This window comes from Oppia nitens, unplaced genomic scaffold (genome assembly GCF_028296485.1).
Source record: "Oppia nitens isolate AA-2021 unplaced genomic scaffold, nextdenovo-longstitch-racon4-pilon3 scaffold8_pilon_pilon_pilon, whole genome shotgun sequence".
Classification (NCBI taxonomy): domain Eukaryota; kingdom Metazoa; phylum Arthropoda; class Arachnida; order Sarcoptiformes; family Oppiidae; genus Oppia; species Oppia nitens.
The window spans coordinates 436,155-450,323 of NW_026533252.1; the positions used below are offsets into that span (position 1 = coordinate 436,155).

Sequence of the window (14,169 nt, forward strand, 5' to 3'; positions counted from 1 at the left end):
TATTTATTATAATTTATTTAATATTTATTTAATAATTATTTATATAAATATTATATACATACGCTATTTCGATAATTGTCATCATCAATAATAAATGTATACGAAATGTTAAATAATAATATAAATATAAGACATTTAAAATTTATATTGATTTTATAATAAAAATTCATTTAGTTAGTTATATTTAATTGTTTAGTAGTATAATAATATGAATAGAGTATAAAAATATACATTTTATATATTTTGTAATTAAAAATTATAATAAAAATAAATTTAAAATATAATATAAATTTTATAAATAGGGGTAATATAGTATATGTATTAAATAATTGTATTGTATTAAAAATATAATAAAATAGAGATTTTATCATTTTGAGTATATTCTATAACATTATAAAAATTATAAATATATAAATTTATCAGTTTCAAACATATATAAAAGTTACTCATATAGTATACAGCAGTACATAAGTATACAGTACTAATAACATAATAAATTTATAAATAAATATAATTTTGAGAAATTTGTATTTAAAATTATAGTGTTTTATTTTTACTTTGCCGTTATATTAACATTATATTATGTATATTAAATTATTTTTTTAATTTATGATTATCACTTGAGGTAATTATAATTATGGCGGAAATAATATCATTATATGGTATCATAAGTAAATTGTAATAATAATAATTACTAATACCAAAAATATGCTAGCTAAAAGTTTAGATTTCATGACAATAAGCAATTTTTTTATATTTAGAAAATTTAGAAATTAGACCATAAAATAAACAAATTTAATAAATAATTTAAAATATAACATCTGGATTAACATTTTTAAAAATATGATATACTTATTTTTTATAATTTACTAGTTTATAATGTTTAATCATATTTTAAATAAAAATTAGTTCACAATGTAACGGAAAACATTTTTTAGTTATAATTTGTAATTAGTTTTTTAACGTTTACTAATAAAATGTTTTATTAAAAATAGTCGTTATTTGTAAAGTAAAATGCATTTTAAATTATTATTCATTATAACCGGATTACTACAAACTAATACATTTAGTGCACAATCAGATATAGACTTACAATTGCGATCATCGTCAGCAGTGACATCAAATCTTAATAATAATAGTAATAGTAATGATATTATCACTAATAATAAGCCGACAAACCGTAAAAATGTATTCAATTCAATGATAGATTCTCTAATCAATGCTATAATACCTATAAGTAATGATACAAAATCTACGACAACCACATCCAATGCCGGCCCACCCGGAGAGGGGTTTTGGGGAGAGCCGAGTGATACAGAAACTGATCCATCGATACCATACATTGTTCTGGACGACAGACCAAAATCCACTACCAATAGTGCAATTAAATTGACAGACGAGACACCTAAAGATGGTAATAATCGGGACAAACCCGGAGGTTATCCCTCCGACGGTTTTTACGATCCATACTCTGATGAAACTGTTTCGACGTCCACCACACAGACCAGTAAAGGTACTACAAAATCGTTGATTGAACTGTTGGGTCTGAAAACAAAACGTAAACCTACGACAACTGTAAGCCCATTACCTACAGCTCATGAATCCATGAATCCATTGTCTGATAGACCGTATAAATTGTCAAGTATTGACTCTAATATTGCATTACATGGATCTAATGATGGTCTTCTAAATAAAGATTACGAAGACAATGAAGATAATCTCAATAGTGATGATCCATATAAAGTGGATAATTTAGATTTTATCAATTATATATCATCAGATACTGTTAATAATGCCAAACAGTTTATAACATTTAAACCCGATTGGCGACCACCAGTTCCACCGATAATTCCCATTAAATTTGACACAAAAACTACAACCAAACCAACAACTACTGCTACCACTAAACATATTACCACTGAAAGACAATTCCAGATATTGTCTAATGAAACCATTACTATGATTACTATTCCTAAGATTCAGATGCCGACAATCAGTCTTAAAACTACTACTACACCAACTCCGACCACAACTGATATGCCAATCACTACAAGCAAAGCACCTGAAATGCCAGCACCGGTGATAAATTCAATTGGATCGGGAAATGATGACCAAGTGGTCATTGAGATCATTAATCCGGAAAAATGGGAAATGATTACAATACATCGCAACAGAACTACACCACCGATTGTAGATAACTTTAATACTTCAACAACTCTGCCATCAACTACAGGATCAACTGAAGTACAAATGGATGTTAATAATACTAGTAATAGTAATATTAAAAATAAATTTAGCGGTAAGGATCAAATTGTTGATAATAAAGAATTGGATTCAATAAAAACTATTGAATTACCAGTAGTTAGAGTGTCATCTAATGATTTCGATAAACAACATGAATCGCAAACTACAGAAGCAAATAAAATAACAAATAAATTCAAACAAAGACCACAGAGAATGACATCCAAACTATTGGATTCTATAACAAATGCAAATGAGATGTCGTCCGGCGTTAAATTGGTCCGCAATCGGGTGTTCAGATCAACTGAAAGACCTAAAAATGATATACAGTTCCAAATAAATCGCATAAATAAATTTGATCAAAAACAACACGATGATGAGGGTGATTTTAAAGAGTTTAAGCCAGTTAAGCTTGATTTGCCATTATTTGATGATATTAAAGACAATTATATACCATATCCTAACATTGACCTGGATACATTGTTGGGAAAAATTAATAGTATACTTTCGGCTACAAAACCACCTAATGGTGAAATAGTATCACCTAATTATGACACAATATTGCTAACACTATCGGATCTGGTGTTTCCGACTTTGACCACTAAAACTGTACCAACATTAGGACCACAGCCCACTCCAAGTACTAACCCACCGGTTATTGGACCGCAAATGAGTAATACTAACACTGATGTGCATAAACATCAAGAATATACAACATCCACTACAGGTACAGTAGTTTTGTAATATTTAAATTAACTTAATTTATAATACAATATAAATTTATTAATAATATATCTAAAGACAAACCGAAAACTACAACAACTTTGACAACCAATGAAATGCAAATGACCGACAAATCTAAAAATGTAGAAACAATAAAAACTGTAGAAAACAGTCAACCGGTAACTCTGTCTACCAGTTCTTCAACTACTACTTCTAGTACGACGACTACTACTACTTCTACTCCTATTATTACAATTCAGACTCAAACAGATGCCATACCTATTCAAACAACTAAAAAACGAAACCGTTTTCCGTGGCCTGTAAAACATAATCATGAAAACAACAGAATAACACTAGGATTCACCGCTTCAACTATCAATACAGCCATAACAACTACACCATCAACTCCTATGACATCTAGTCTATCGACTCAATCAACCAGTGATCAGTCGGTATCAAATAAAGGGTTTTACACTCAATCGGATCAATGGAGAACAACAGCAAATGAGGATAAAACTAATAAAAAATTTAAGTTAACTCTTAGGCCATTGAGTGCAACATTGTATACACTTCCTACTATTAATTGGCCTATAATTGAGACCAAATATGCTGAACCATTAATTTCTACATTAACACCTCTATTGACTACACATCGCAGACCATTACTGTCGACACCACGTCTTGATTGGTTACCCCAATGGATATTCACAGCACTGGCCCGATCCACAACTCCTCGGCCACCGATACAAACCACATCTCTGCCGCCAATTATCGGTCCTATGAAAGAGGGTTTCCAATACTCGACTGTTCATTATGTCGAGGAATTACCACAAGAAGTAGTACCGAATGACACGATTGGCAAAGATATTCATGCAATGGATGTCGAGTTAAACGAAAGCGATATAAATTATATTACAAACTATAGTTCAACAGATTATTCAGTAACTAATAAACCTAAAGGAACTGGAAGTGGAAAAGAGGGTAATATTCACGGAAACAATTCAGGACAAAGTTATAATGGTATTGGCACTAATAATGGACAGGGAGGTATTATCATTGGAGCCAATTCAGGCAACGGTAGACGACCTGGTGGTAGAAGACCAGTTCCCAGTCATCTGTTTGCAAATAAACCTTTTTTAGCTGAGTTTCAAAAACAAAATATTGATTTTAATCAAACAAATGAGCTTGATTAATTTATTATAAAATATTTATTGTACTATCTGGTTTTTGAAATAAATAAAATATATCTTATACAATATTTTTATTTATTGTTAATTATTAGTCTAAATAAATGATTAATTATTTTTACCAACTCATCATGGTCGTAAGTAATTTTTAATATTATATAATATATAGTATATTTAAAATTCTTTATTAATCAAATTAAAATATAATTAAAAATACAGTTAACAACTTAAATAATTAATAAACTAAAAACAAAAATTTTGCTTACCTAATTAAAAATTAACATTATTATATTATACTAATTAATTAATAATTAATATATAATTATTAGTATAACAAAGTTAACAATTGTTTATTGAACAAAATATAGTAAAAAAATTGTTAAGTATTATAATATTAAAATATTAACAATCAATTTAAAGTACAATTTATTTTTGAAGTTTTGTATCGCGACGTTTACGAGACTCTGAAGTGACGTCCAGTAGTGGAGGAATATTGAGGTTCGGTAGATGAACGGGTAGACCTAAATTAGGTACATTCACGTTCAATAAATCACTCTTTCCATTGACATCTGATATAACATTGCTCATAGCAATTGTTATTATTAAGACAACAACAAACATATTATAATGTGTCAAATGTTTCATGTTTTACAATACAGTATTAATAATTTTTTTTGTATATATAAACTATTTGGTAATAATTAACACAAAATAACATTTTCTTTAATGTCTTAACCCTTTATATACAATATTTTGCTAAAAGTTATAAATAATTTAGTATTTATCCAAAATTGTTATCAAAATCAATATTTCATAATTATTAGCAAATATTCCAAATGAATCTATTTATTTTATTGATATATAATAATAATAATTATTAAAAATAAATTAATTCATAATAACGTCAATAAACTTAATTAAAATATAATATTACTAATAAATTAAATGATAAATTGTTTAAACTTAGATGTAATTTATAAGTAGTGTCTTGATTTCCAACTAAAAAAAATCTATTTTATTAGTTTAACGCTTATAACTGTGACTTAGTGTGTCCACCAAACATGACAAATGGACACTATTACCAAAATTTTATTATAACTATAAATAACTATTTGATGGGTTAGCAATAATAAAAACTTATAAATAATTATTTCAATGATTTTGAAAAATATAAGCATTAAACTGTAAAATATTCCACAAATATATGTAAAAATACAAAATATTAGTTACAAAATGATATAAAACTGTAAAATCACTAACAAAAGAAATAACTAATATATTTGAATATATAATTTTAGTAAATATGCAAATACTTAAAAAAAAGTATTATTTCGATTTTTTTGGCAATTATTAAACAACTACTGACAAGTTTTTTATAAATTTTCAAATATTTTAAGTAATAAACGCTTGAGATTTAAAGAAAAAATTGAAATATTATTTTATCATACATTCTAATCAAAATTAATGTAATTATTTGCAAAATATAAAAAATAAATAACTATTTCAGTTTTTTAGCAACTATTATAACAACTATTATAACAACTATTTAATATATATTAAATAATCATTAATCAATACTTTATTTATAATTTATATGGTTTGATATTAAGAAAATAAACTAATGCAACAAACAATAAACAGTATTACAAATTTACTTTTACATTTAACACATAAATCATTTATTTATTTATTTACCGATTGATTATTAAATAATTAATGAGATCAGCATTTAATATATTTTAATAATAAACGTTAAAAATAAAACAAAAATATTTATGTAATTATAATTATGTAATATAAAGTAAGTTATATCTTTAATAATAAATAATTTTATGATAATTTATATATTGATTATATTTTTAGTAATTAATGTTTTATGTATATAACATAAATTATTAGTTTGATATCAGTATATTTATAAAATATATTTATAAATAAGTATAGATTTTTTAAATTTAGTGTAAACAAATTAAATTATTAGTAAAAATTATAATAGTTATTTTTAATTACTGTAATAAACTAACAATTATTTTTCCATAGAATTTCAAAATATAGTAAACAAATATAATATTTTATTGATTTACATACAATAACTTAAATAAAATCCAGATATAAAATAAAATAATATCAATAGATTTTTTAAATCTTTAATTTTATATATTTTATTATTAAAATACAAGAATAAAACGCATAATTTAAAGCATTCAGTTTGAGAAATAATATCAAAATTTGATGAATTTTTAATGCATACATAATTTAAACATTAAATAATTGCAAATATATTAATAAAATAAATCATAGAATATAAATGTAAATTAAAAAGATATACAATTTATCAAAATTTTTTAAATTCTTTGGGAAACATCACATGTTTTATTCGTATAAAACCATTGATAATATGAGTCCAATTCAAGTCATTTAATATCTATATAACAAATATAACATTTAATTTTAGTCGTATATTGATTTAAATATGAAAACAAATGTACCTTGAAACATTTATCAATATTATCATTTGTTGGTAATAATTCTAATTTTTTCATAAACAGTTTTAATGCCCGACCGTACTGTCCATTCATAATGGCGTGTCTTTCGGTAAAATCTGATACTTTTAGATCGTAAGGATCAATAAGTTTGCAAATCATTTGAAAAATCACATTCAAATCATTGATACTATAACTAGCATTAGTTGTGTCTTCATGTGGTTTGATTTCTTTACTTTCATTATCATTGGACTCATTAGTATTACAAGACTTTTGAAGTTCATTGTTATTAATAGTTTCATTTTTATCAATAGTTTTAGACATTTTAGTTTCACTTTTATTGATTTCTTTATTTTCAATTTCTTTTATATCATTAATCAATATATTTTTAATATTATTTTCGTTAATATTTATAGTCATCTCATATGAATCTACAAGTTTGGACTCTTTAGTAGAATTTTCTTTATTTTCTTTAATAACATTTTCATTAATGTTTTCTTTATTATCAATAGTTTTTGACTCTTGAGTTTTGTTTTCGTCAATTTCCTTATTATCAGTCAATTGTTTCGACCCATTGATGTCAACATTTTGTTTGTTTGACGGATCTATGATATCACTTATAGCCAAACCTTTTTTGACGAGTGCTTCCAATAGTTGTGATCTTTTTGTTTCAATACTAGAAACAAATAATATTTAAATATACTGTAATATAATCTTTAAAACTAACGGTAAATATTTCAAAATATTAATTATAAACAAACTTTTTGATCGCTTCTTCGTTTTCTATTTGTTCACTTTTTTTGATAGCCATTTGTGAAATCAGGTCATCGATATTGATGTCGTTGATGATTGTATCGGACATTGTAATGATGTCCACTAAATGTTGTGACCGACAATCATCCGATTCAAGCGCTTTAATTCGCGACAGCAATAGTATGGCATTTATTTTGTTGTCGGCAATCAATTCTTCAAATAACTGATCACTCATTTCTTTATTTAATCTAAAAAATAGTTGATTACATAAAACTTGGATTTTTATTGATAATAATAATAATAATAAAAACACATTACTTTGAAATCCAATTACATTTCAATTTAATCAACTCCTCATTAAACTCGTCTTTTGGCAACTTTTTGTTATTTTCTTTTGRTTTGTTTTGATTAGTGATACTATTATCCGGTGACAACTTTTTGAAGTCAGTATTATTAATATACAAAATATTGTCCTCTTGTAGTAAATGAGTAAAATTATCAAACAAATAGATATATCCCGTGAAACAACTGCCGGCAACCAATTCTGGTAAACCCAACGGTACTGATGACGAGGACAATGATTTTATAAACAATTGTTTGACTTTATTTGGGACCAAATAGTTATTTACTATTTTAGTGCCACCGGTGATGGCTTTTTCGCGATTGTCATAAATATCTAATGACAGAGTAGGCGATAATTTATAACATACAGTAATTACTGTGTCTTTTAATTTGTTTAAATTGTTGACCAATTCGTGACAAACTTGAATTTTAATTAAATAATCTCCTTTTTTCAGTTTCATCTAAAAAATTATTTTAATTGTTATGTTATTACTTGAGACGGAATTAAATGATAAAATTATAATAAAATTAAATCTATTTTATACAAAATTTTTAAGTTAAACTTAAAATATTAAGTATAAATCGATTTATATAAAATAATTTTCATAATTTAATTATATATAATACTTTTGATTGTCTATAATATCCATAATCGATATATCGTTTAGTTTTCTCTTCAAATAACATAATCATTTGTAATTCAAAATCGTAATAACGACTTATATTAGAATTTATATATATTTCATGATCTTTAGGCTATAATATAATTAAAAATTTAGTAAAGTATAGCATATATTTTAAATATTAAAATTTTTATTTAACAATTTAAGCATTATATAAAATATAATTACCAAGTTAAATTTATAAGTTAAAATTAATTCATAAAAACATCGTCCTTTTGGTATTGTCTCGCGTTCAGACATTGCGTTTATTTCACTATTAGTCGGTCTAAATAATATAATTCAAATAAATTGATATTAAAAATTTTCAATTTATTTAAAATAGTTTTTCATAAAATAATTTTTCATACTTGATGTGCAATTCATAATAATATAATGAAATTCTTGGAGTAATTGTTTCAAATGTAAAATTAGATTTAATATCTAAAGTTGATATAAAATCAGTTGATGACTAAAATATAATTTTAAAATATAAATTAATTACTAAAATATAAACCAATAATTAAAAAAAACCAACCAATATAAGTGATTGTTTATTAAGCAATTGAATGCCATTGAATTGAATTTTAATTTTAATCTCAATATCCGATAGACATTTCCAGTATTTACCGAAACATAATTCAATGGTACGCCCGGAGTCTACTATAATAGAGTGTTGACTTTCCTCACCAGACAATAGTAAAATGTTTTTGTTATATTCAATATTACTTTTTTCACTATTAGTTGCTAATTGCATGGTTTGCAATACAAAATTTCCTGATCTATAACTGTCTTTATTTTTAAGGCTTACAACCATTGAAGTCACTTCATTAGGTATATGAATGTATTGACTCCAAAAATAACCGGATCTTATAATTTCTGTAAATTTCATTGATTTTTCTTTACATATTCTTAGAAAAATATTTTTTAAAACTTTGATTTAGTAATTCAAATAATAAAAGCAAATATTTTCTCACTTTAATGGTTTAATTACAGTAATTGGTATCTCAAATATCGGGCCTTTTTCAGGACAAGTGGCGTCAAATGCTTTTAACTTAAGACAAAAATATAATTAGTAAATACAGTAAATAATTAATTATTTTTGTGATAAAAATTGTAATTAATTGATAAATAATGATATTTTAACTTTCTATTATATTATTAATTATAAAGATATAAAATATAATAAAATAAAAACTATAACTACAATAAATTATATTTATAATAAATAAAAGTTACCATGGTAAAGTGTATTTCTCCGTCCGATAGAGTTTGTGGATCGACTTCAATGTCAAAATTTTTGTTACCATATGTTAAATAAATAAATGGTGGATAAGTTAGCCATTGTTGAGAACAAGATAATTGTAATATCATTTCAAATTGCAATTTATGTTTACTTTCTAAACAAGAAAAACAAATATTATAATATTTACTTAATTTATTTAATTGCTATTATTGACCCATTTCTTTATGATTTAAATATTTAGTTTCAACAAATACAGTATGTTTCGATGGCTCAGTTACTTCATACTGTTCCCGCAAATAAATACCAACTTTTTTATTTCCAGTATTTATTTTAAATCTAATATTACTATCAATACTATCTTTGAATTGAATTAGATGTTCAAATGCTTTGTCAATCTAATAATATTACCGGTAATTAAATAATATATAATAWAATAATKAAATTCTAGTAAAAATTATAATCAATACTTGTATGAGTCCGTGTCCGGCAGTAAATACATCATAATTATCATAATATTGATTAGCAGTACTTTCAAAACTTTTTCTTATACTAAATGGTGAATACGGGATATCCATCATTTTGAGACCCGACAGTAATAGACATACGGCTCCCGCAGTATGTGGCGAACTCATCGATGTACCGAACATTTGGTCACTACCTTTAAGCTCACAATTAGACACAGATGTTATAGCACCTCCGGGTGCACATACAGATACACCCAAATCTCCATTAACACTAATAAAACAAGTTTTAATATTTATAATTATTTAGATTAAAATATTATCATACGATGGGCCGCGGGATGTAAAACTATATGCCATTTCAGATGCCTTGTCATTAAACAGTGAGTTTTGAGCTCTGATCATATCAGGTGATACATAAGCGCCAACAGATATGGCTAATGATTTGCTCGATAGGGTTGACGAATGAATTGGTCCAGAATTTCCCGCAGAAGTCACAAAAATTATGCCGTATTTAGTGATCAATTCTTTCATAAACTTATTAATTGAACTAAAAATTAAATATTAATCATTAAATTATCTTTTAATTCAGTTAAATTGTAATTTATAAAAAAACATAACATAATAGACCTGTTTATATAATCATAAGTACCATAACTAAGATTAATGACATCGCATTTGCATTCAATAACTTTAATAAGTGCTCTGAAATTTATAAATTAATATAAATAAGCATTTGTTTCAAAAATAATTTAATTAAACCTTTTAAATGTATTTTGATTGAGATTTCCTCCAATATATATACTAACTATTTGAGCTCCCGGTGCGACACCATTTTTAATAGATTTCTCGGGAAAATTGGCGGCCGCTATACAGGCAACATGTGTGCCGTGAGATGCTATTAAAAAAATATATTATTAATAGTTTATTGCATAATATAGGTATACAAGTTTATGTACATATATAATATCATATACTTTATAATATTCAATATTAATATATGTTTATGTATAATATATCAGTATATATAGATATATTGTTATATACTGTATATTAAAATATTTATAACTTACAATTGTTAGCTACAATTTGCATCAGATTACCATCATCATAAATATTTATACAATAGTTTAGCATATCTATTTTTAAAATAATTAGCAAATTTTTTATTTAAAATTTTTCAATAATATGTTATTTATTTATGAAAATCATTTACCCATATCAGAGATGGTGTCATATTTCAAGCAATTACTATAGTTTCCCAAAAGTACACACTTTGATAGATCACCAGTTCCTGTCTTGTCTATCAAACCTCTATTTAAACAATAAAACTATTATTAAAAGTTTTGTATTTTAGTTTTATAGTGACCTCCAATGTTGTCCATCATTGAAGATAATACAATCATAAGTGGGACCTAAATCTTCAAAAATATCATCAATTTGTTTGAGACAATCAACTTGCGATTGCAAGTCTTCGCGGATCAGTTTGTCTTCAGGACTATCATTAGATGCTTCCGTATGTTTTGCTTCAAAATTTCGGAGCATTTTCAAGGCATCTGAGCTGACAATCCTATGTTTTGGTTTCCACTCGTTTTCCATATACTTTTCAATCATACGTTTGCGGACCTCTTTCGGGTACAACTCATATATGTTTTTCATACCGATGTGATACTCACCTGACGGGTTAGTCCACTCGTTTGGTATCTTTTTATATCAATTTAATATTAATAACTCATATTTTATTTGTTAGTAAATATATAATATAATGTGAACATATATAAAAATTTAAAAAAAAATTTTAAAAATAATTTAATTGCTAGATTTTTGTAATATTTATTTTGAAATATTTCAATATTTTTTTTGTAGAGTTTTGGTACTATTTATCGTAATAATATAAAACATATTTTCCCTTTCTAACGATCAAAGGAGGAAAAATAAAATATTTTGCATATTTTGCTGTAAAATTAAAGATTTTTTTTAGGGAACTTCCTTCCCAGGGAATTGTGATCGAACTTTAATTACAACTAACAATAATTAAATATTTTATATCTATATTTACTATTTACTACATATTAAAGCATCTATTGAACAATGCATTTACTAATTTCGTCTTATAAATTATAACATTTCATTGTAAATTTGTTTTATTTTTTATCAAATAAAAGTATTAATATTTTTAGAAATAAATAAATTATTGAATAAATATTTAATTACTTTATTTATTTGTTGTTATAAGTAATATTTAAAAATTTTTTTGAAAATATCTAAATGTTAATAAACAATAAATAAGTCATGACTTAAGTTTCAGATTAGGAAATCCTATTATAAATATTTCACTGAAACTAAGCAATAATTTAATTAACAAATATATTGAAATTCAATACTTTTCCATATTTAACAAATGTTGTATCTTTTTATTACCCATCAAAAACATACCAAACTTTTTATAAGTCAAATTCTCAACATATTATATATTAAGTTTATAATAATTTTTGATAATTTCACAAAACATATATTGTTAGTTACATTAAATATATTTGTAAATATTTCAATAACAAAATGTGTAGAAAAAAAATTATAAAACTATACCTTTAGTTTAGTACCGGTCAATCCAGTGATAAAACCGTCGTCATCTGCTTTAACGACAGTACTTGTGTCGACATTGCCGGCACCGGTAGCATCATACATGTCCACAATTTTTGGTTTACCATCGCTAGTTATCTAATATTTGAAAATAAATCTTTTATTAAATAAATAATAAATGCAAAAATAATCAAAATTTACTTGAAGACCAGCAGCTCCGGGATCAACGCCGGTGTCAATTATTGCAATTTTGACCCCTCGACCATCATATTCCGGGTATTTATTTAAAAATATGTCGACATTAGTCTCTTTTTTAGGCAACAGAGCCCACACTGGAAATGCATCAGATGTTGACATTATTTCAATAAAAATTAGATTTTTAAAAATATTAAATTTGCTTTTAAATACTTTTAGAAAACAAATTTTCAATATATAATGTTTTAAACAATAAATTTTAGTGAATTTTAAGTCCAATTTAACTTACAATGCAATTTCATTAATACAATCAATTTTTTATTTGATAAAAAGTACAGTTTAATATTGATATAAACTATTATATTAACGTCATATAAAAATATTGATAAATTTAATGTTTATTTCCACAAATTTTTAATAAATATTTTGTTTGTTAAAATCATATGTTTCTCAGAGTCAGACACGTAAGCCTTGTGTTTATCAGTATAGCATTCAATTGGTTTAGTAAATATTTAAGGGAAGGGGGGGTTATATGTGGGCTTTGAGTTTAGTATAAACAAAAATAGTTATAAAGAAGTATATTATAGTTTGTCTAATATATAATATATGACATAATATTTTAGTTAAGTACTAGAAGTTATTATCTATAAAAAATGTTAAACGAATTTATCATTTTTATCTTTTATTGATAATTAATTTTTCAATAAATAAAAACCTTTATTTGTTAATTAAATTTTAAAAATAAGTAATGATGTAATTTAATTTATATAAGTTTTCTAAGAAATAGCTAAAATTATATACATTGTTGACAATTTAAATTAAGTATATGTAGTCTTATAATATTATTATGTTCTGTACATGTATTGATATACTGTATTATAGTTAAGTAAACACAAATACACTATTAATTATTACTATACTAATAAACACAACACATGCTATGTTTTAAAATTTAAATGTTATATAAAATATATGTTGTGAATAAATATCAAACTTAATTCATTATGATTATAAACAGTATACAATATATTTCAAGCAATTAAAAAAATTATACAACTCATTACTAAATTTTTTTTGCTTAAAATAAATTAATAATACAGTATATATAAAAATATTTAAAAAATATAAAACATTTAAATAAAAATAATAATCTAAACTAATTTAAGAAGTTTCTCCAAAAATGATTGTCTCTTCTCCAGCCTCGACAACAATCAGATCCATAGTTAGGGTGCAGTTGGGGTCAGTTGTGTTTAGCGGTAGAGTCATATTAGGTAATAAAGTGACATTCATTGACAT

General features: G+C 24.6%; 2 protein-coding genes across 2 annotated transcripts; one reads left to right on the forward strand and one right to left on the reverse strand.

The window, feature by feature from the left end:
* The first annotated feature begins 1,014 nt into the window (after window positions 1-1,014).
* LOC128964044 (mucin-5AC-like) lies at window positions 1,015-4,662 on the forward strand. The gene is made up of 3 exons (XM_054310603.1): window positions 1,015-2,968; window positions 3,043-4,081; window positions 4,590-4,662. The coding sequence occupies exons 1-3, from the start codon at window positions 1,015-1,017 to the stop codon at window positions 4,660-4,662; spliced, it is 3,066 nt and encodes a 1,021-aa protein (XP_054166578.1).
* Window positions 4,663-6,569: 1,907 nt separating this feature from the next.
* On the reverse strand, window positions 6,570-13,208 carry LOC128964045 (tripeptidyl-peptidase 2-like). Its single transcript, XM_054310604.1, has 22 exons — window positions 13,163-13,208; window positions 12,880-13,010; window positions 12,685-12,816; window positions 11,465-11,799; window positions 11,312-11,409; window positions 11,169-11,234; window positions 10,858-10,993; window positions 10,726-10,800; window positions 10,424-10,645; window positions 10,102-10,369; window positions 9,849-10,029; window positions 9,628-9,788; window positions 9,366-9,442; window positions 8,927-9,299; window positions 8,760-8,860; window positions 8,581-8,677; window positions 8,357-8,485; window positions 7,706-8,190; window positions 7,396-7,635; window positions 7,155-7,310; window positions 6,720-6,968; window positions 6,570-6,576 (listed from the first exon to the last, which is right to left on the reverse strand). The coding sequence occupies exons 1-22, from the start codon at window positions 13,173-13,175 to the stop codon at window positions 6,570-6,572; spliced, it is 3,732 nt and encodes a 1,243-aa protein (XP_054166579.1). The 5' UTR covers window positions 13,176-13,208.
* Window positions 13,209-14,169: the final 961 nt, after the last annotated feature.